Raw genomic sequence first — 25,508 nt, forward strand, 5'->3', positions numbered from 1 at the left:
TTATGGATAGAAACTGGTACCAGTCCTATAAAAGATTTAGTTCTTGTTTCCGGGGAAAAAAAGAACAAAATAAAGAAAGGAAACTACAGGCATGTCAGCTGAACTATAAATACCAGGGAGCTTATAGAAATAGTTTTGAAAGACCAAATTTCTAGATTTCAAAAATTCAGTGAAGTAAAGGATCTTAAATAGCATGAATGCAGATCAGGAATGTCAAGTCAAATTAAATGAGTGAGAATTCTTTGACTCTGTAATCAAGGTAGGTGACAGTCTATCAATATGCCTGTCTAGACTTTACCAAGGCCTGTGATATAGCACCACATTAAACATTACTATAATGGCGCTAATTATCTGTCCTAAAGTTATGAACTGTGATGCCATCTACTAAGTAGCATAATAAAGTAATACCAGTGAATTATTATTATAGCCTAAAATCACAAACCTCATAAAATATTATTTTTCCTAATAGACAGTCTAAATTCTGAAATTTTATGGCATTGGGATATTGGTATCCTTGGAACATCATAGGATTTTATATTGAGACTATAACTTTTTGTCTATACCAACGAAATTTCAGAAAGCTCAGAAAGAATATACATATGCATATATACACATATAATTGCATATGTGTGTGTGTGTGTGTGTGTGTGTGTGTGTGTGTGTGTGTGTGTATATATATATATATATATATATATATATATATATATATATATATATATATATAGGGTCTATATTAGGTCACCAAAATGGTATTCCAGTGAACACCTATTAGGTGACCCAAAATCAGCGAAAATCGCTTCAGCGATTCACTGAATTCACTAAGGGCAACAAAATAGTTGCCCAAAGCACAACGGACAACTACAGGACTTTGCCCTTTTCTCCATTATAATGCGATCTCAGAGTCATTATATCTAGTTAGGGGGGTGTGGAGGCAAAGCCCCCCACTTGGGTGGGTTTGACTCAACTAAAGGTTGGTCCATTGTGCTTCGGGCAACTATTTCATTGCCCTTAGTAAATTCAGTGAATTGCTGATACAATTTCTGCTGACTATGGGTCGCTGAATAGGTGTTCACTGGAAAACCATTTCGACGGACTAATATAGACCCATAGATCCATGGGTCTTCTTCTAAATTTTGAACGTTTACAAGTTTACTTGTGGAAATCGATAAATGGAGTAGATATTTGGATGATTGTTGGATGGTGTGGCGGGCAGATGCAACATATTTGCAGGAATTTGTTGAGTACCTCAATGGCAATATATGGGGAATTGAGTTTACGGTAACATATGACTTACAATCTATTAATTTTTTGGATGTTACTGTTACTAGGAACAGTGATCATACTTTGAATACTAAGACCTACCGCAAATATCCCGAATATAATACCTTATTGCATACTTCTAGCATGCATCCACGCCACACCATCCACAACATACCAAAGTCTCAATTCATGCGGATGAAACGTATCAGTTCTACACCATTCAAATATGAGAAAGCCAGTTTGGATTTATATCAGAGATTTGCCAATAGAGGTTACAAAGAACAGGATATAACCAGGGCATTGGATTGGTCTACTAATATTGATAGAAACACCTTATTACAATGCAAAACACAGTCTAATGATTCATCTCTGTCTACTATAAGGTTTGTCACAACTTATGGTAGAAATCATAATGCCATTAAGGGCATTATAAACAAACATTGGAACATTCTAATGGCTAATGAACAGCTATTTTCTCACTTCAAACATAAGGAAAGTGGGGGGGGGCAATATACAAGCAGCTTACTATGTCTGGGGATGAATTACTGGGAACCTTTCCTTGTGGTCACTGTGGATCTTGTAAACAGGTTTGTAAACTCGAACAATTTGCTAGCCAGAATACTAGTAGAGTGTACGATTGCAGAATGTTTGGCAATTGCAGCACTAGCTGGGTAGTATATCTAGCCACCTGTCAGTGTTCGGCCTTCTATTTTGGCCAAACCTCCAGATCACTTAGAACTCGCATTAATGAACACAGAAGTGATATTAAGAATAAAAAAGACACCAATGCTTTATTTCGTCACACATTGAAACATCCAAATGCTTATTTTACTTTTATGATTATTGACAGAATTATTGGTGATTGGAACAATTCTCAAGGATGGCATAGCATTTTAAATCATAAAGAAAAATACTGGATCATCACATTGGGAGCACTTTTCCCACCAGGTCTGAATGATCACTTATAACTATAACCTCTACGAGGAATTTAATTTATACCCTCTGTGTCAAATGTCTCTGTATTGGTATATGGTTGCAACACTCTAAATACTACATTTGTCCATTATAGGTACAAGTGGATACCATGTTTTAAGTGTCCTCTCTACCAGGACTACATGCTGACCTACAACCACAACTTTTTATTATGAACACATATGCCATTGGTATAATTGTGATTTATCATTTTTGTGTTATATTGTTTATATTTTTGGTGTATTATGTTAGTCCAACATATTACTTCAGACTTATCATGGTTATATGTCAGTCCAACACATTACGTCCAATTTTTCATTGTCTTGTGACTTTTACCTATCTTATATTTGTTCCGTTTATATGGTTCTGTGAGGTGATATTATATTGGTGAGATTATGCATTTAGATGTATTTTTTTGTGCATCATCAATTTTTTTCCCCATGGTTTTGCCATATTATATATATATATATATATATATATATATATATATATATATATATATATATATATATATATATATATATATACTTTTTCTCAATGTTCCAATGAAATGTAGCTTATTATATGAATATACAAGAAGTTCAGCGGGCTTTTTGTATTATTCTGCATACAATGTTGTATGCTATCCTTTTATCCATTTATTATTAATATCATTATGTTGAGTTTAATTCTCATAATCTTGATTTATGAATTGTATTTTTGGGAGTGGGAATATACCATTTCCTTTATGGGTTGGGCATTCTCTTATTGGTTGAGTGTGTTTATAAATATTCATGACTTATTGCTTCTGCTTTTTTGACTATGTATCACTGAAGAAGGCATTTTTTGCCGAAACCGGTTTGGTCATTAAAGTCATGGTTTCTTTGTAATCCGTTGGTGTTTTCATCATTTTTTTACTTTGACTCACATATCTGCTGGCCAACAGTGGTTTTTATGGTATACTCTGGGCCGTGCAGTACCTACGCACGGAGCATTGTGTTTGGATTGAAAACAGTAAATATACCATCCCATGCTATATGGCAATCTCCATTTAAACAGTTTGAACTTTCAAAAGTTTGATCCTATAGTCTCGACCCTAAGCTATTCAAACTTGCGAAAGTGGTGCTGCGGTAGCGTTGTCGCCTCATAGTAAGATGCTGTCTGGTTCGATTCTCAACTAGAGCGTCTTCTGCGTAGAGACATGCATGAATGGGCTTACCTTCACTGAAGGTTGTGCGTCAGGCCTGGCAAGCCGGTACGTAAAAATCAACTGCCAATCATTAGCGGACCAGAGTTCCGCTGTAGTGATCCCTAACCGGGAAAAGCCAAAAGAAACAAACATATATATATATATATATATATATATATATATATATATATATATACACACACACATACATACACACACACACACACACACATATATATATATATATATATATATATATATATATATATATATATATATATATATATATCAGAAGTTAGTGAGTGTATGAAACAGCATGCACGTAACAACCTGCTTGATGATGCTCTGACAGTTAAAACAGTCAAACAATTCAGGAAGGCATCAAATGTATATTATGCTATCATAGTGGGTAAATGGAGAATAAAGATCATTGTAATTTCAAATCACTGCCTGCTAATTAAGTAGTCAGGCTATATTTGCTATGTGGTCCTTATTTGCTGTCATCATTCCTGTTACTGTGTGAAGTTATCATAGCCGAAATATGAAAGCCTATAAAAGGACACATTCCTAGAAATTTAAGTAATTATACTAATGTTTCAACTTCTTTCACTCTGCTAAACTACAACGCTTTTAATATAACTTAAGTTTGATATTAACAGGTATGAGATATCTCCCAATGCAGCATAAGGAAATGACTAATAATGATTACAGTGGTCATGTACAATTATTTGATATGCCCTCAATGAGAATTGTTACTGTAACCTATTAGGCTTATGCTTTTGTAATAATTCCACATTGAAACTCTGTACTTTGTAAATGGATTTTGCCAAAATTAAATTAATAGTATTAACTAAATGTCCCCATGTTTAGGTTTTTCTGAAATATTACCACGTGGAACAACTGAATTTGCTGCTGCGGGAGGTCATTGGTAGGATTGTGGTAATACAAGCCTATACCAAAGGATGGCTTGGTGCCAGGCGTTACAAAAAGTGTCGACAGAAAAGGGAAAACAGTGCCGTTGTTATTCAGTCAGGTAAAGGTCATAATTATATGTCTTGGCTATTAAAAAAACTTCAGATGCTTATAATTATATAATACTTAAAGGAATAGGTGATGCAGAAATGAAAGGAGCAGCCTTAGCAACACTTTATTTTTAATAAGTTCATACATGGGTACTTACTAGGCTATTCATCTGTGAGAATCTTAAGAAGCCTAGCCTTACATTCCCATGGTAGTTTGTGGCTTTTTTTTATTTTGTATGAGTAACCCAGAGGTGGGCAGAGCCTGGTCATGTTGCCTGTATCCATGAGATACATGGGTGTTAAACCAGGGGTCAGTTTGTGGTTTCCTATCCACTTGTGCAGATTACACTGGAAAACAGTAAGGAAAGTGCTTTATGTGAAGTGGAAGAAAGTTCCATAAAAGCAGCACACTCTGTGGTAAATACCCATCCCTCCAACAAAATGTCCTATTTATGGTGCAAAATAGATGGAAATCCATTGCGCTGGTGCTCACACTATCACTAGAATTGCAAATGTCTAGTAAGTCAGAAAAGATGTAGTTTCTTAAAGTGCAATACAATCTTACTGATATTCTTACCTAAACTATTAAGTGGCAATAGATTTAGTGCCAGCAAACACAAATAAAAGTCAGCCAGATACTATGCATCATACTATACATCATCTGAGAGGTATTGATGATTTAATGCATAAGTCATGCAGTAAATGTAATTACTACTAATGTTAGATTAAGCAGTTGATTTTAGTTATTGTGCAGTCTGCGTTATACATAATTTGTTAATATTTTGTAATGTATTGCAGCACACATTTATTGCTTTGTTTCATATTCACCTACTATTCCATATTTGCAGCCTGGAGAGGCCATGAAGCTCGCAAAAAGTACAAGGAATATAAAAGAAACAGGCAGGAAGCTGCAATATCTATACAAGCAGGTAATCATATTATCATCTAAATGGCATAATACTCTTTGTTAAAAAGTTATGATATGAATAAAGTTGTTTTTACTTCACATGTGTGACTAATGCTTCACAGGTTCTGTTGCCAAGCTTATGACATGTAGACCTTTAAGAAGCTTCATTGCCATAATCTTATATTGATATTCTATGCTTCTCATGAAAGTATCAAGATTATTTTGTAGGATATTAATGACTTTCGTTTTGTGATTCTCAGGGAAAGCTTATTCTGTATTTTTGAGAGGTGTAGTCAAGGTGGCTGTCCCCTTTGCCCCAATCTAGCTACACCTCTGGATGTAACAAATATATAGAGTGGAAATATATAAATAGAAAGGAACTGAAAACATAAGAGACAGCAAAGAAACTGGCTATATAGAATGCACATAAAATTAAACACATGTATCATCTATATGTGCTTAAAGAGTAAAATGGAAACTATGCAGAATAAGACAGAACTACATAACCATTTTCTGTATCATATAAAAAGAATACAAATAAGAGTCTTAACAGATTCAACAGAAATAAGTGAGCAAAGTAAATAAATAAACATTAGCAGTATACTATCATTAAAATACAAAAAAGAAAAGAGAAGTTGTTTTAATGCCTAATTTTTCGACAAAAATAATACAACACAAATTAAGTATCGCACTAAACAAACTCATAGCCAAACTTTAACTTGAGAAAACAAGTAAACCTATCACAAATTAAACAGGATTTGTAATGCTATAGTTAAACAAGATTTGTAATTAAAATAACTGCATCAGCATATTCATGAACTCAAAACTACTTTTAACAATGATTGGGGTAAAATGGATGCCCTTAGTTAAGCCATTAGACAAGGTCATTTGTGTGCATTTGGGGGGGGGTTTGGGGGAATGATTTTAGCAATGAATATTGTATCAAGCAAAACATCATTTAGTGTCATCATAAACAAGTTAAAATAAGTGATACAATAACCAAGAAAATCTTCAAATCCATGTTATAATCATGAGTGGACCATTGCATAATGCATCTATGTTTACCACTAGTGTGTAAGTATATTATCAAATGGGCATTTGGGAAAGTGTATAAATCTGTAGCATTTTTCTTATACAACAGTGATGCTGTAAGGATAAGAAATGTGAAAATGCTGTACGAAAAACACAAATATTTTCCCCTGAAAAGATGCAGTGAATATGTAATAAATAATGTGAAAAAATCACAAAACACTCAATTATATTGCTGTAAAGCTGCAGCAAAATTTAAATAAAAAAATATTAGTAAGACTTTGTGGTTCTTTGCAGCTACTTTCTGCTATTAACACATTAGCTCATGGAGATGGAAATGTTTAGGGACCCAATTCTAAAAGACATGGTCTCAATGTAAATGAGTTCTTCATTGACCTTACATTAGAGTAAGTCAGTTACACAGAGAAGACGTTTTTTTTTAATCTGACGACAAATCATCCATTGTTTAGAGTTTGAAGATTAGAATACAGAAAGGTGGCAAAAAAAAAAACCCTGCACATTATATGGGAACCAAGGGAGAAACCTAAATAGTCACAGCAGTTTCACAGGAAAAAGGAGGAAACCACTGATTCCAGTACAGGCTATGCTCATAGTGTAAAATCAGGTTTCATTTAAATGTATTTCATTAATAATCTCTTTGCATAAGTTTAAAAATGCAGCCATATTAAAGCAGGCCTTTATAGTTTGCATACAGTTTTAGTGAATGCACTTTTAATCAGTGAAAATAACCTTCATTCAAGAATACTGATAAGAACAGAATGTGCAGTACATTAAGTGCAAACACATTTTGTTTCTATGGTACAAGGCTTGGAAACCAAGGTTAAAGAGGCGTGTAGACATTTACAGGGTTTTGGTATTATTAGAATATACTTCAGACAAAGTTTGTTTGGACTGTTATGCAAAAAGTCATTGCAGTGCAGTTCTCAGAAGTTTTCTACAGACACTCGAGAGTGGGTGCAGAAGTCAGGTCAAATATCCAGCATTCCAGAATATTGATGATATTATTCAGGAGGGTCAGAATATGAGTGCAAAAGCTATTGAAGTAATTATCAGCACTGTTATTGGAGACAGTACATGGGAATTTATGGACAGTATAATGAGTGCAGAAGTTATGGACATTAAGATCTGATTCAGATATTGTTGGTTTCTACCTCCACTCTACATAATAAAGCATTTTTACCTGAATTAAAGTATGTGCAGACTTTATTATGGAAGGTACAAGAAGATTTGGCCCATAAGGAGAGACTGGCACCTGTTCAGGACAAGTTTGTGTAATTAACAGATAAAAACATTCATTCTGGTTATTTCCAGTTCATTCCAGTATTCTGCAGTCATATCAATTCTTACACATAGTATTAATGTTTTTAGTGTAACTGAGTGGAGTATATATGATCCAATATCCACAATGAGAAAGTGGGGAACAAAGTCATGTGAGGCAACTAAGAATGGTGGCACCATATATGTAGTGGACTACACTACTACTATTAGACTATCACAAGGGTCAGTACATTGTTATGGTGGAGGGGAAAGAAACCATTGCTAAAGAATACTCCATCAGATATAACCATAACTAAGCCTCAAGTTAATAACAGGGAGTAGTACTTGCCTGGGCAGTTCACACCAGTTTGGGTCATTGAAAAGACATCATCTTCTGGCACTACTGTCCAGAGTTCATTTGGACTGGAAAGAGACAAGTGAACAAGAAGGTTGCAGTGTTTGATGATATCCCAACAGAAGTTTATTAATAGAACAAGATTCTGATGATATGGTGATAGGTGTGCATGCAATTACATGCATACAGGCAAGTATGCAGGGATGGCAGAAGGGTGACAAACCAAAAAGTGCACACACTTCCAACAGAGGCTAATAATATAGCTGTTTTAGGGGAAGAGTTAGGCAGTCACAGTAATGAAAAGAAAACTGAGGAGGATCACATGCACAGCTGTCCAATTCCACCTTACAGGACCTAAGAGAGACAGTCAAGAAGGTTACTTATTCTGAAAGGCAGGAAAGTCCATACACCAAGACAAATGATTAATATACAGTTGCTGGACTCCTAAAAAGGGGAAGGGGGAGCTAGAATAAGAAGTGATACATTAGTCTGTAGTCCAAATGGATTACTGACAAACACTTTTTAACCATAGGCCATGGTATCCTTTTTTCAGACCAAATGAGCAAAAATTGCATAAAAGGAGGCTTATTCAAAAATTCTGTTAGCCAGGCATTGCAAAATGCATATTACTGTACCAATGCAACAGGTTTGTACAGTACCAAAAGGCTGGCAAGGCAGGAGAAAAAGCCAAGGCTACTTTGGTGTCTCTGTCTGTTATTGAGTACTTGAGTTAAAGGGTGTCCTTGGATACTGTCTGGCCTATTAATAGTCCAAGCACCACAGCTAACTGATGTATTTTAGTGGTGAACTGTGCTGCTAGGTACCCTGAAGGGGGTTGTCTGTCATCTGTTGAGGCAGAGAAGGTGACAAATGTCAGAAATTTTCAGCATTGTAGGTTTCCCTAGGAAATACTGACAAACAGCAGTGCAAATGTCATGTCAGACCTGCTGACCTACTTGTGGAAGTATTGTGGGATAAAATATTTATAGACTACCACAAACATCAAGAAACAAATAGTGTCATGGAAAGGTTTAACTCTTCTCTTAAGACCATGCTGAAAGCTTTCAGAGATCACTTTAAGTACCTGTTCTGCTGCCTCTTTGTATGCAGAGACTTACCCCAAGAATCCATAGATATTTTACCATTTCAGTTATTGTATGGTCTCAGGGTGGGAAAGTACCTGGATTTGAATCATGATGAGTGGGAGGCTGACTCTGACTCCCACAAGGAGTTTGTTGTGTGGTATATCCTAAATTTCAGAACTAGACTTGGAGAGCTCATGGAGTTTGTGCAGGAACACATAGCACAAGGCCTACAACAACAAAAGGTCTGATATGATCAGATAGCTGTAGCTCAAAAAAATATTGTCATGCAAACATTAATGATACTTACTCCTTTTCAACACAGTAAGATGCAGGCAACATGGGAGGATAATTTTACTACTGTAAGAAAGGTAGGCAATGTCAACTATGTGGAGGAGTTGCCTGGTAGGAGCAGACACACATCCTCTACCATATTAACATGATGAAGCCTTACCATGACAGAGAAACATTAATACTCAGTATTTGCAGATAATTGCAGGTGACATTAGTGGGAGATCTTGAAGTAGACCTTTACAGTGAGGTTCAGCCTGATACCACAGTGAGTGAGGTAGTATATTCACAGCAGCTATACCCAACACAGAGTCACACAATCTGAGCAGTACATAACTGTTTACTTTGGGAGCATAGTCACTGTTGACAAGGGTGTGCCAGACTGATGGAGCACCATGTGCACACAGGAACCCAGTAGTAGAAAGTCAGACAGGCCCCTTAGATGATGCCGCAATGAGTCTAGTAAATCATAGGGTGAGAACTACAGAACATCATCCAAGTAGTACATAGGAGTTTACTTTGTGAGCTTATTCACTGCTGACTAGGATTTGCAAACCAATGAAGCACAATGTGGACACAGGAGACCAGTAATAGGCAGTCAGACAGACCCCTTATATGGTGCTGGAGTGACTCAAGCAACTTGTAGAGGAGTAACTACAGGACATGATGGATCTGGAGATAATCAAAAAAAAAAAAAAACAACCGTCAGTGGGCCTCACCAGTAGTGCAGGTGGCAATGAAAGATGGGAGCCTCAGATTTTGTACAGACTGTAAAAAATGGAACAGTCAGGCAGAGTCAGATGATTACAATATGCATAGGACAAATAAACACACACACTAATTCACTATTCTGTGACCATACTACAAATTGTATGTGTCTCAAATAAGGCTGCATATTACTCTGCTACAGGGCATTGCAGCAGTGTAGCACCCCTTAAAGCAGTGTGAGTACCACAGTAACACAGCTGGTCTTTGGCTGGCTCACTGACAGAACCCACACAGTGAAAGTTGCAGACTCCAAATCCGACTTCAGACCAGTGACAAGTGGAGTACCACAGGGTTCAGTCCTGGGTCCTCTCCTCTTTGGTATCTACTTCTCTGAAGTACAGGCTAACACAAAAGGTCTTTGACTAATGAAGTTCGCAGATGACTGCAAACTAGGAGCCATAATCGAAACTCCTAACAATGTGGACATCCTACAAAAGGGCCTCACTGAGACAGATGCCTGGTGTCAAAGCCATGGCCTCAAGCTCAATGCCAAAAAGTGCATTGTCATCCCCTTTGGTAAAAACTCTGTACCCATGAGCTACAACATAGGCAGTAGTATACTTAACACCGAAAGTGTGATAAGAGACCTTGGGACACAGGTGGACAGTAGTCTCTCCTTAGATAATCACATCACCACAGTAGTCAGGAAATCCTTCTAAATGCACACCTCATCACAAAAGGTTTCTCATCCAGAAAAAAAATAGGTCATTGTTCCCCTCTACTCATCACTCATTAGACCCATTATAGAGTACAATGCCCCTTTTAATATGTACCTCACAAGACATCTACAACAACTGGAAAGGCCGCAGAAATACCTCACAAAGAGGATTACTTGCCTCAAACAGATGCCCTATGCAGACCATTTCAAAAACTCCAGCTTTACTCCGTCGCATATCGCCTACTCAGAGGTGATCTCTGCCTAACATACAAAGCCATGTCAAACCCAGAGCTGTTGGACATGCTCCACTTAAAGAAATCCCAATCCCTTCGAGCTACACGCTCTAGAGACCTAAACCTTGCCACCACAATAAACAGAACATGCCAGAGGGATAGATTCCTGTCCCAGAGACTTCCCATACTGTGGACTAAACTACCTATCTATATCAAACAAAGCTCCTCATTAGCACTCTTCAAGAAAAATCTTGATGATTGGATGGGAAATAGGAAATTCACCCTGTGGATCACTTCTGTGGCTCTGCTCAACAGTGGCACAGGAAAATAATTTTCTTGGGTGGCAAAAGCCAGGGTACCTTTTTGGCTGGGCTTGTATAGGCCCTAGGGCGGATAGCCTAGTACCTACCTATGAACCTATGTAAGACTCTCGTACAATTTGAGCAAATGGGAAGCTGCCAGAGTATGTAGCATATGCTGTTATAAAAATATAATGGCTCAGCTACGTAATGTGTCCCAGTCTTCCACAAAAGTACTATGAATATTACAGTAGTGTGCTCAATACTGGGGTGCCAGAAGTAAGGTATTCTGTAAATGTTTCACAAAACAAATGTCACAAAAATGTATAAAGGATGTTATTAAGTAAATGTCACATTAAACCATATAGAACTCCTAGAAGGATATTAGGAAACCTTTGGAGCAGTAGGTGTTCAGGTACTTTGAGGAGCGAGAGGATGATCCAGATGCTATTCTGTCAGAAAGTTCAAAACAATAAGACCTCCTTGCCACAACAGCTTCCTACTGGATGAGTCTTCTTTTGGAAATGAGTGGACTTATGAGGTGTGATCCTACCATTCCTTCCTCCAAGCAATGCTTAAATGAGTATCAGTTGAAGAAGGAAGAGGAGCCCTGCATCAGTATCCACTATGTTTTCTATCATTAAGGAACCATATAACCAACCACAAAGCACCAGATTCTTTTATTGTGGTTGTTAAATGAAAATATGCTATTTAGAAGTTCCCCACTCTCTCAAGAGAAATTTTATCCAGGCTTCCTACAGTGCACATCTATACATTTTCACATTTAACCATGTTGCCAGTTGCTAAGGAGACTGAAGTGCTGGACAGGCTTGGTAGGTTCATCTTCTCCTTTAATATATTGGGGATCAAAGTGCTGAAATACTAGCATACTCCAGCCAGGTTTCATTAATCCCTAGTGGATTAGACAATAGCAAAGTATTTAGGCCTCTACAGTCTAGGCTCACAGACCAAATAAGAGCTCCTATGTGCATGTTGTCCATTGAGGGCTGCCACAAACATGACAAAATTTCAGCTTTGCTGATGCTATGACTATGGCAGCAGGCTCAGGCATGCACATGCACTGGATGGTTTGGCATAGGATCGCAGTCCTGATCGAGGAGTTCAGGAAGCCCAAATGAGGTGTCCCATTCTTTGTGTAGGGCAGCTATTTAGCCAGCAATCTCATGAACTGATGAATGACTTCCTGAAAAGAAAGTAATTACTCCCAGTATTCTGGGCCTAACAAATCCCCAAGAAGAATAAGTCCCATCATAAACCAAGGGGAAGGGATTCCTAGCATTGAGCAGTCTTAACTCCATTGGTGCCAGATAAGTCTAAAAAATGACCACTCTGCCAGCTCAACAGACATGGGTCTGACTACCTCCAAAAGCTGTCTGGGGGGATCTCCAAGTTTGCCCCAGCATGAAGGGATTTTGCTAGGGACTAGTGAAGTTCTTGACAATGCTACGACTTATAGTATCTTCAAAATCATAGTTTCTCCATAAGAAAATGTTCTTCTAAGAGACAAAATCATTTCAGCACAGCCTTTGGAACATGCCTAGACTGTATTCCACAAAGCCACAAAGGAGTTCAGAGGTAGGTGCTAAGCTAGTGGCCCTAGGGCCTATATAAGCCTAGCCAAATGGTACCCTGGCTTTTGTCACCCAAGAAAATTATTTTCCTGTGCCCCTGTCAAGCAGAGCCACAGAAGTGATCCCCGGGGTGAATTTCCTATCTCCCATCCAAGCATCAAGATTTTTCTTGAAGAGTGCTAATGAGGAGCTTTGTTTGATATAGATAGGTAGTTTGTTCCATAGTATGGAAAGTCTCTGAGACAGGAATCTATCCCTCCAGCATGTTCTGTTTATTGTGGTGACAAGGTTTAGGTCCCTAGAGCATGTAGCTCAGAGGGATTGGGATTTCTTTACGTGGAGCATGTCCAACAGCTCTGGGTTTGACATAGCTTTGTATGTTAGGCAGAGATCGCCTCTGAGTAGGCGATATGCAACGGAGTAAAGCTGGAGTTTTTTTAAACGGTCTGAGTAGGGCATCTGTTTGAGGCCAGAATCTTCTTTGTGAGGTATTTCTGTGGCCTTTCCAGTTATTGTAGATGGCTTGTGAGGTACATACCAAAAGGGGCGTTGTACTCTATAATGGGTCTAATGAGTGATGAGTAGAGGGGAACAGTGACCTCTTTTTTCCTGGATGAGAAACCTTTTGTGATGAGGTGTGCCACGTAGAAGGATTTCCTGACTACTGTGGCAATGTGATTATCAAAGGAAAGACTACTGTCCACCTGTGTCCCAAGGTCTCTTATCACACTTTCAGTGTTAAGTAGACTACTGCCTATGTGGTAGTTCATGGGTACAGAGTTTTTACCAAAAGGGATGACAATGCACTTTTTGGCATTGAGCTTGAGGCCATGGCTTTGACACCAGGCATCTGTCTCAGTAAGGCCCTTTTGTAGGATGTCCACATCGTTAGGAGATTTTATTATGGCTCCTAGTTTGTAGTCATCTGCGAACTTTGTTAGCCAAATATCTTCTGTGTTAGCCTGTACTTCAGAGAAGTAGATACCAAACAGGAGAGGACTTAGGACTGAACCCTGTGGTACTCCACTTGTCACTGATCTGAAGCTGGATTTAGAGTCTGCTACTTTCACAGTGTGGGTTCGGTCAGTGAGCCAGTTGGCAACCCATCTAGTGACATAGGGATTTATACCTAGTTTAGTGAGTTTGTCTATAATTCCAGAGTGGGGGGTGGTGTTGAAAGCCTTGGCGAGATCTAGATAGGCTGTGTGTACCAACTTACCCTCATCTACAGCTTTGGTGACCGCTTCAAAGAAGTCTATCAGGTTTAGGAGACATGATCTGCCTTTTACAAACCCGAACTGGGTAGGGTCCAGAGTTTGGAGATTACCAATGTCATTGTTTATAGGTTCCATGATGATACACTCCATAGTCTTGCAGACCAGGCTCATCAGGTTAATGGGGTGGTAGTTCCTGGGGTCCGTGGTGGATCCCCATTTGTGGAGTGGGATAACTGCTGCTGTGCGCCATTCAGTGGACACAAAGCCTGAGGTGAGGCTATGATCAAACATGGTACTTAGGTGGGGTGCCAGTTCGTTCTGTAGTTCATGTAGAACACAGCCTGGGATGTTGTCAGGTCCCATGGATGCTATGTTCTTGGCTTTGGAGAGTGTGTTTTTTACCTGTGCAGCTGTGATTACAGGTACTTTGCATTCTTCCGGTATGGAGATGGGCCCTTTAGGGGATGAGAAAAGGGTAAAGTTAGCACTGAACCTATCTGCCAGGTTGTTGGCAATATCAGTTGGTTCTGTATTAGTGCCATTGTGCTGTAACTCAGAGCAGATCTGAGTGTTGCCATTGAGATTCTTGACATAGCTATAGAATGCTTTGTGGTTGTCTTTAGAATCAGTGGCAATTTTGTTTTCATAACTAGCTTTGGAGGATTTTATGAGGGATCTCAGCTTCTTACTGTGGCTGACCATGGAGTTCCTCCAATCATGGGTTTTTACTCTTTTTTGCAACGGTTTCTTTCTTCTGTTGTAGAGTTTGTTTATAGCAGGGGACCACCAGATTGACTTCCTTTTTTTGGAGGATAGCATTTTGGTTCTGTTAGGGATTGCACGATCCATGCACTTGTGTAAGTGCTTTTAAAGTGCAATTGTATAGGATTCAGCAGTTGTAACTCTACCGTCCATCAGCATGGGTGTCGTGAAGTTTTCCACTTCTGTCATAAGAAGCATGAAGTTGGCTTTGGAGAAATTTTTGACGGTGGTTTCCCTAATGGGGGGGGGGGTCTGGGAGGTGGATGTCTAGGGTGATTTGCTTGTGGTCGGATCTGACCAACGAGGAATTGACCCCTGGTGTGTAACACTGGTTGCCCATGTTGGTAATGACCAGGTCTAGGATGTTGCTGTCCCTGGTGGGGGTATGGATAAGTTGATCCAAGGCATTAGAATTTATGAATTCCAGAAAACGTTGGGCACAAGAGTTGGTACATGAGCAGTTTTTCCAGTTAATGGTGGGGTAGTTGAATTCGCCCATTATTAGGGTGTTAAGTTGTACAGTAATATTTTCCTATTTTCCAGTGTATCAAGAAATGAAGAGTGGGAATCCTGGGGCATGGTGGGGGATATGTAGCAAGCTACAATTTGCATTGCGGTCACTGTCATGTTTGTTCTTTCTGATTCAAGTGAGTGGTATCCCCTAGCAAAGGAGACAGTACATTAATCCAGTGATTGCACATGCAGCAGTCTTAGCCTGAATGAACCCGCCTGATTTAATCTGAAAAAACAGTGTGTCATGTTGTACATAATTAAGCAAGTGGAGCACATTTGGTATCAGTGTATGGTTGGGATCTTCTTAAAGTAGAGAGGACTTCTGAGTTTGTTCTGTTTGACATTCTTCTGCTGTGTGTAGTAGGGCAGAGAGTTGCTAATGGTGGTTGCATTCTCCATTCCTCAGTGGAGTACGTTCCTGTACACCTTCCCACCATTACTTGTATAATCACAAAATTAGGAGAAGAAAGAACAAAGACATCCTTTATTGTCACTTTCTGGCTAGTAAGCGTATGGCTGCAGTTTTCAGAATACAGGTTGTATAGAAAATGTTTTACAGTTTGGTCCAATAAAGACTTCCTGGTTAATTTGACAGCTAGCTTCTTCTCAGGACCTGAGTTTTGCAATAGATCTTCAGGTTCTGCTCAACCATCTAGTTGGATTGATAGATGTGATTGAAATGACTGGGAAAGATTTTATTTGACTGATGTCCTCTAACAAGCAGAAGGGGTTCTCCACTGTCTGGGAAGAATTCTATCTGGCAGAAATCCTCTAACTAGTGGAAGATGTTCTCAACTCACTGGGAAGAATTTTCTTTGAAAAACACACAAAAGAAAAACTAAATATGAAAACAAATAGCAAAGGCCGAGCCCAAAGAACAACACCACAGCCGAACTTAATATTCAAACCACATTTAATATGATGTTAGCGCTTTCGTTTTTAAACTTTAAAAACTTCTTCAGACATAAATTTTAAACAGAAAATGCTTCTTAAGTATCAAAAAGAGGCAAGTCATGTGATTGCTAGCCTCAGATGAAAAATTTAAAGACATATCCTCATACTATATACATACATAATTTATGTTTAAACATTGCAGGCAATAATAAATAATGCAAACATCGGCACCATAAACATAAAAATATTCAGATAGCCTGTAAATATTGTCTAAATACTTTAAAAACATGCTCCTATCTAAATACATGTAAGCTACTCATAAATTTAAGAATAAAAACTTTTAAATTATTTTCATCTCTCAAAAGTTTTTTTAGTTTTAACATTGAGGTTATACTAACTGCTTCATTAAGTCCTGGATGTCTATAGGCTTCAAGTCTCAATTGCCATATTACCTCCTGTTGCTCCAAATATACTGACCAAGGACCTCCCCTCAAATTCATTTCCACTTTTTCTAGCACACTAAATTTAAAAGTGTGTTCAGGGAAGTTCTCAAAGTGTCTAAAAAGAGCATTAGTTATCTTTTTCTTCTTTATATCATAAATATGCTCATAAATATGACTACACAGTTTATGTTAATTTTTCCTACATAAAAAACATCACAATTTAGATAATGAGCTGCATAAATCACCCCCATAGTATCACAGTTATGCCTCCCTTGAACCTTAATAGTCTTCCCTCTTATTATTATAGTATCACCCTCCAAAACGTATCTACACATACTACATCGCCCACACTTAGTCATTCTTGGATGAATAGCTTTTTTAGTTAAATCAGCAGGGGGTGTTTCACCCCAACCAGGACCAGGGGAGAGGGTCCCACAGGACTTATGGGAGGACTATTTATCGAGCCAATGGTCCACCTTATACAGGGAGGAGAACTTAGTGAGCGATCAATCTGGCTATGGGCAGGAGTATGAAATGTCAACTTATGAGGTTTATCCATCAAGAAACAAACCTGATAATATTTACAACAAAGAAAGAGACTTTAAATTATTTAATTTCATGGATTTGGACTTAAACCCTATGTTTGTTGATTTTTTTTTCTCCCAAGGTATGAATTTTGTCCCTATGAATGATGCAAATTTAACTAATGTACTTGTAAATGTATGTGCATAAATTGAATTTTAACATTTTGTTTAAAGAAAATTACTCTGTGTTAGGTCCTCTTAGAGTAAGTAGTTTGTACAATCCCCTACGGCATCCTACATTGTATGTATTTGAAAATCTCTGCGAGATAGACTTGGGAGCTATGTTGAAAAATAAAACAAAATTTGATGGGCAGGAACATGAAGAGGATGAAATTTTAAGTTATATTCAAAATAACAAACTAAGAGCTATGAAACTGGATATGAGGTATTGTTATCATGACACAGGATGATTACAATATTTGTATAAATACTATACTGCAAAGTGATGCTTATGAATTGATCAGTGTTTCAGAATTAAACAGAGCATATGCTAATATTAACAATCAATTAAGGGACATGTTTACAGAGGGGAGAATTTCAGCAGATGAGTTTAAATATTTAAATATTTTAGCCCCCAGAACACCCATGATGTTTGGGGTTCGGAAAATTCATAAATCCATAGAAAATCCACCACTTAGACCAATAGTGGATGGGAGAGAATCAGTAATGGTGGCTTGCGCCCAATACATAGACAGTAAGTTTAAACATCTACTTGGGAAGGAAATGTACCTGTGCAGGGACTCCTGCGACTTCTTGAGTAAAATGAATGATGTCAGTTATAATGAAGATGATTTTATGGTGACTGTAGATGTACGGGACCTCTATACTGTCATTCCACACAATATAGCTTTAGAATGGGCAGAAGAATATTTACAAAGGAATGGAATTGAACAAGGGAACATCAACAAAGCTATTGAATTATTAGAGATAGTTTTAAAGAACAATTTTCTATATTTTGAGAACAATATATTTAAACAAAAAGAAGGGGTAGCAATGGGGTCCCCGGTGGGCTTATTCTTACCAAAAGTTGTTATGCTGGAATGGGAGTTTAGATATGTTTTTAGTAGTCAGCATAATAGTGCTATACATTTTTATTTACATTACCTGGATGACATCTTCCTCATTTGGAATAAAGGGGTCCCTGAATTAATGGAATTTATTTACTACATTAATGCAAGTACAGACTTTCTGGCTTTCACATATTCTTATAATCAGGAGAGTATGCTTACTCTTACCAATTGAAACACTCCTCCACAGCTATACTCACCTATCATCTCTCTCACTAATATACCCCCTCAGACTATATGACTAACACTGTATTCCCATTTATCTAAACTCTACTTCACCTCAGTTCTCTCAACAAAATCCCATCCTCTCACCAGTTTCTTCTTCCCAATTCAGTTCTACCTCTTCACCACAGCTTACCTCGTCTTCCCTACTGATCTTCTCTCACACTTCCTCATCTCATTCTTTCTCGCCCACCCTTAGCTTGCTTCTCATCCTTGCCTCTACCCCTCATCTTCTTCGACTCTCTCACCTGTCCTCCTATCACAGCAATTTATCTCCCATAAACTTTCCTCCTCCTCTTACTCACCCACTTAGAGACGTAAAAACAACCCACACTTTCCTGATAACTCCCTCTCTAGTTAACTCTTCCAATCCACTCTTACTCAAGATCAAATTGGCCCTCCACCCCTCACAACCCCCCCTGACTTAATAGCTCTCAATGAAACTTGGCTTAAACCCCACATCACTGACAATGAAATTCTTCCCCTGGATAAAATATCTTCCTCTTGGATAGGGTCCATAAAAAAGGAGGAAATGTAGCTATAATTTATTACGATCAACTTAATTTGTACCCTCTGTCCATTTCACTCCCCATCTTATTCACAAAAAGCTTACAAATACTACTTTATATATCCCCCAAGTAATAATATCCCCATTCTTGAACAGGTTCTCTTCTGGATCACTCACTACATATCTTATAAAACTAATTCTGGGTGATGTCAGTACTGACTGGCAAACCCTAACCACTGACTCTCCTAACTTTTGTATCAATCTCCACAGCTTCACACAACTGATTTCATCCCCTACCTATATAGCAAGCCAACCAACTCTCTCTCCATCCTTGACTAGTCCTGGTATCCAATCCAAACCTTTACCATAACCCCAAAACACTGCCAGATTCTATAAGTGACCACTTTTCCACCTGCATTCAAAGATGCTCCCTTCAACATATTAGATCACACAAATACAAAGAGGGCCATGGTCTCTCTAACTTCAACCCTGATGTGTTCAACAGCAGACTCTCTTCCATAAACTGGTCCTTCCTTTTCTACTTACCCCTTGAGGATGTTGTATAGAAATGTAACTACATTTTTCTAGTTATTCTTAACTCCCTTGCTCCCCTTAGGATAATCAGAGTAAAATCTATCTCTGCACCTTAGCTTTCACAGTCCACTCTCTCTCTAATGCACAACAAGGACCATGCTTGGAAAAACTGGATAAAAACTAAATCCCCTATCCAACTTCAAACCTGTAAAGAATACAGAAGCCTTACTAAAAAATATGTCAGTAATGATAAGAAAAACGTCTACCTAAAGCCTCAAACAAGCCGTCCCAGCTATCCTCAAAAATTCTGGAACACCATTAATAAGATTCTTTACCCTGGTAGCCCCAGTATACCTAACCCTTGCCCTAACAACTCTCCCCTTGAAGCTGCCACTATTCTTAACTCTTATTTCATCGACTCCATCAGCAAATTGACCTTGAATAATCAAATCTCCATCCTCCCTATGCTCCCCCCCAGCCAAAAAAACACATTCTCACTCAAACCTGTTCCCACTGCTTACATAAAATCTTTACTTAACAAACTAAAGCCATGCTATCCCTCAGCAGATAATCTACCACCCCTCTTCCTAAAGCTTGCCACTAGCTCTATAGCCTACACTATCTCCATCCTGATCAATTGATCTATTCAAGAATCTACTGTCCACACTATCTGGAAACAATTTTACACTATACCAATCCACAAAGGAGGACAATATACTGACCTCTCTATCTACAGACCCATAGCCATTCTGCCCCCCCACCTCTAAATTAATTGAAAAATGTATACGCAAGCAGCTCCTGGACTATCTTCCTTAGGAAAATCTACTCACTCTTACCCAATATGGCTTCTGACCTAACCATAGCATGACTACTGCTTTAATTTCCTTCACTCAAACTATCTCTCAAGCCAGAAACAATAATAAACTAGTTTCCTGTCTATTTTTCAGACCTCTCCAAAGCCTTTGACACTCTCTCTCACCCTAAGCTCCTTACCAAATTGTCTGATCTTGGACTCTCTAATTCTACTCTTAAATGGTTCTCAAGCTACCTTATCAACAGACAGCAGTCTGTCAAATGACTCTATTCCATCTCACCCTTCCTCCCTGTCAATACTGGAGTACCTCAAGGCTCTATTCTCAGGTCACTGTTATTTAACATCTTCACTGTCTTCACACTTTCTACTCTCTCTCCTCTCTCATACAATATGCAGATGAATCTGCTCTCATCTCCACTTCAGATAATCTCTATCATCTCTTTCAAATATGTCAAAATTTGGTTAACTGACAATCATACTCAATCCCCAAAAAAAACAAACTTCTCTAACTCCTCCAAAATATCTTTTGCATCATAAATCATCATTTACTATCACATTGCTTGACAACACTGTCATTAACACATACCAGGCTCCTGGGCGCTATCATTGACAATCAACTTAAATTTGATCTACACATCCAAAATTGCATAAAAAATATTCACCAAAAATTGGGCTTGCTCTATAGAAATAAAAAATTCCTCACCAAGGACTCTAGACTCTCCCTTGCCTATGCCTACCTTCTTTCCAGTCTACTTTATGCCTCTCCAATCTTAACTAACTTACAATCCTCTCTAAAGTCTAATCTTGAACTCACATATAACAAAGTCGCTAGGTTCACTGTGTATGAGCCTTACAACTCAGACCACTGCCTTTCTCTCAAATCTCTAAGCTGGCTAGAATTCCCCCACCGGTTCCTATTACCTCAGCTACTTCTTATACACTCTGTGTTCAGCAAATCTACCTTCTGCCCCATCATCTCATCCCTCATCTCCTTATATACTTCTAATCACCAGTACCTCTTGGAAATCTATAAGCTTAAAAGAATAATTGGCCAACATCTATATAGCTACTGTGTCACCTTAGCTTGGAACAAACTTCCTCTGACAATCAGAACTATTTCCAGTACTTAAAACTGAAAAAAAAAATCTTTAAAAGAAATTCTATGAACTCATGGATCTGCTCCTGTCAAAGTCCAACCTAACTGTCTTACTCTGTAGCTCCTTATTATTCTAAGACATTAATCTACTCGGCCAACAGTTCCCACACCACCCCTAGTACATTAAGTGTATCACAATTTACTATTCAGATGTCCTTTCTATTCTTCCTTTGCAGTGCACTCATCTACTCTACTTTACTTGGTTGTATTTTTTTATTTCATATTTAGTTACGACTGAGCTTGCTAATCTGTTCAACTTTGTACTATATTCTGAGGTTTATATGTGACCATAGTTACCATCTTTGATTTCTACTATCATTTACTTCACAGCCTGCTGATTTATTTACTATTGTATTGGATTTGAGATTGGGTGGCCATGGTGGTGCAGAGGTTAGCATTGCCACCTCACAGCAAGAGGTTCTCCGGTTTGATTCTCGGCTGGGGTGCCTTCTGTGTGTAGTCTGTATGTCATCCCTGTGATTGCGTGGGTTTGCTCTGGTTTCCTCCCAAAGACATGCAGTAGGTGGATTAGATACTCTAAATTGGCCCTAGGTGTGTGTGTGTGTGTGTGTGTGTGTGTGTGTGTGTGTGTGTGTGTGTGTGTGTGTGTGTGTGTGTCTTCTGTGGAAGGTTGGGTGCCAGGATGGCAACTTGATACTGTAAAACTCCACTGCCAATCATGAGCAGACAGATGTTCTGCTGTGGCAACCCCTAACTGGAAAAAGCCCAAAGAAGATTGTATTTGAGATTATCCTGTATCTACAGTTACTAATGTATTAGAATTTGGTTTATATTTGAAGCTTTCTGTACACACTGTTATTTTCAGCCTTGATAAGTGTTCTGTATGTAGCTTTTTCCCCAGGCCTTTGCTGAAAATGGGCTCATGCTCAGTCTGACATACCCAGTTAACAAATGTCAAAATACGACAAAAACAAATTATATACATGGAGTTCTTTAATAGGATACAGGTGTATGGTTGAAATACAGGAGAGCAGGCAGTTTCTTCATACAAATGCAAGTCAAAGGAAACGTCTGATAACTGACCCTTTGACGGTGTATGGTCACAAAAGTTGTTGCACAGCCACTAACATCTACTACAGCTCTCTGCTCTCTGGAACTTGCTAGAACATAACATTTAAATGGTTTGTATGCCATACTGTGTTGAAATGTTAGATCTTTAATCCAAAATATTGCATGATTTATTGAACTACATCATGCTTAGAATGAAAATCTGATATATTAAAAGGAAGCAGAGAATAGAGAAGCATACATACCACCTGCATGCAACAACAAACTGTTATTAACTTTCAGGGATTATAATTAATTAAAAAAATGACCAAAAAAAGTTAGGATGGCTAGTCAAACACCAACCATCCTAACCCTTTTCATTATGATGTTAACCACTTAGATGTAAAGGAAGCTTTGCCCAGAAATGAAAAATGTGTACGTTTTTATTATCATGTCTTGATATCTGATCCTAAATTAATACATCAGAAACACGTTGGATGTTTCATATTGTATTTCAGTATCTTACAATTCAAAATGGCCACCATGGTGACTGTAATACTGATGTGATCTTTTTTTAGTCTCTTCTTCTAATTCTCATAATGCAGTTTGAGTCTTCAAAATGTGACATATCCTAGATGTAATAAATGAGAGCCTCTTTCTCAACATTGAAATATAGTGACCGTGCTATGAGCCATTGACTTCGTAGAACTAGCAGTGTCTCATTTTCACTGAATTAGTACGATTTCTGCTAACGGTACTCTTCTGAAAAATACTTTCATGCTACATTTAAATTATCTGCAATACAAAGCCGAAAAGTGGTAGGTTTTGTTAAAACTTCAGAGTTGTAGTTTCCAGACTCCCTCTAATACTGTTGTTTAGATGCTAAAAGATGCTAGCAGGTCTAGTAACTTTGCTTATTCATCAGGCTTGACAGCTGTCACTTCAGTGAGCTAGTAAAGTAAATGAAGGGTGAGTATTTCAAAGAAAACTATACTACACAGATAAAAGCAACACTTGAGTGGCCAACATGAGAATATTTACCATTTTAAATAGTGTTGCAGTCCACTTCCTCTCTGTTCTTCATATAATGATTTCTCTAAGAGCTAATTATTATAAAAAAAAACTTTCTCTTTAGCTGCTGATGTAAGCTTTATAATAATTTACAGTGTAAGAAACTTCTCTGTGTGGAAGATTTACAGTCCATATATTTCTAGTTAATCACTGTATATTAATCAGATCAGATAATAGTAGTAAAAGTAGTGAACTTAAACTCGTCTTAAGTCAAAACAAAACAAAACAAAAAATAATAATAGAAAATATATAATTGTACAGCATTACTAAGCATTCGAAAGTAATCCAAGCAAGGCAGGCAGTCTGTTTCCAGTCGAAAATCCTTTAAGTACACAGACAAGCGATCCAAGTAAAACAAAAATAGAGTAATAATTTCCTCACAAGCTTTCTAAATATATATATATATATATATATATATATATATATATATATATATATACACTTTTTATCAGGCATGGGAGTGGTTTATTGTGCTGTAAAACAAATTGTTATTGGTACACATGTTAAATTCACATCCCTTTCCCATCAGTGTGACATTCGAGCTGGTCCTGCCCTACTTAGTAGCTGTCATAATAATATATAACCCTTATGTACTTTAAATAAAATTTATAATGATGTGGTACCTCTTATTCAACCAGATTATTAAGTAGATTATTAAGTCTGTGATTTTATCCAAGGCAATATACTACATGGCTGGAAATATATCAACCTTAGTTCATTTGGCAATCAAAAAAAATATCTAAATATATACATATATATTTTGCATGTAAAAATAAATTTCTATTTTCATAACCTATTGTTAACAAAGATCACTATCTTCCTTCTAGACTTCTTCAGGTCTGTGTACAAGAACCCTAAAAACAATCTATAAAAATATATATAATTGTATTATTAGTTAGTATTATTATTACACATCATTTTGAATAAAGTAGAAAAAAGAACCAGAAAAAAATAAAAATAAGAAAAAATGTATGTATGATGATGGAAACAAAATATACACTTAAATTTCAAATGATTTAAAATGGTATTTAAAACCAATTTGTAGAATAAAATAAAATACAATTAGTCATGTAAATAATGTGGCAATTTTCTAAGTTCCAGTGCACTTTTAATTGAACAGTAGTAGTTTCGTCCAGGCTTCCTAAAAGAGTTCAGCTTTAATTGCCACACGCGTTCATGTTTCTCCAGAATATTCGGGATGTGTCACTCAAGATCACCCATGTCTATGTGATCCAGGATCTGGAACTTAAAACCTGTGTGCCTTTTATGAAGAGAAAGGTGTTTGGCTAGTGCATTATTTTTACACTCAGAGCGGATTTCTGACAGATGACATGAAATCCTACGCTTGAGTTTATTTACAGTCTTGCCCACATAGAATGCATCACATTCATTGCACTGTGTCCTGTAAATTACTTTTGTAGTGTCACAGTCACCCCCTGCACTGGTTTTAATGATCTTCTTTAAATAAGGACAATAAAAACTATCATCTTGCTGTATACATATACAAAATGTACAATTAGTTTCACATCTTTTAGTGCTTTTCTCACATGGCCAAGGTTTAAATTCAACAAAACTTCTAATGTTCCTGGCCTTCCTATAAACAAATGATGGGGCTTCACCTAAGATGTTAATCAGAAAAGGGTTTCCTGTGACAATGTCCCAGTTTTCTTCAATAATATTTTTGATACTGTGATAATCCAAAGTGTATGTCAGGATGCAGCTATTTTTGCATTTGTTATTCTCTGTGGAATTACTTAACATGTTTCTACTGGGGAGGTTGAGTGAAGGTGCTTCAGTCCTT

The 25,508-nt window shown here is 37.6% G+C and overlaps 1 protein-coding gene across 1 annotated transcript in view; it reads left to right on the forward strand.

Annotated features, from left to right (window-relative positions):
- The window catches only part of MYO3B (myosin IIIB), a 2,630,788-nt gene that overhangs the window by 1,910,167 nt on the left and 695,113 nt on the right, over positions 1 to 25,508 (forward strand). Inside the window, exons 20-21 of the mRNA XM_044075508.1 lie at positions 4,271 to 4,433; positions 5,271 to 5,351. Of these exons, the coding sequence (XP_043931443.1) occupies positions 4,271 to 4,433; positions 5,271 to 5,351 (244 nt within the window). The remainder of the gene's footprint in view (positions 1 to 4,270; positions 4,434 to 5,270; positions 5,352 to 25,508) is intronic.

This window comes from Protopterus annectens, chromosome 6.part1 (genome assembly GCF_019279795.1).
Source record: "Protopterus annectens isolate FY-2018-M chromosome 6.part1, PAN1.0, whole genome shotgun sequence".
NCBI classification, from domain to species: Eukaryota; Metazoa; Chordata; order Ceratodontiformes; family Protopteridae; genus Protopterus; species Protopterus annectens.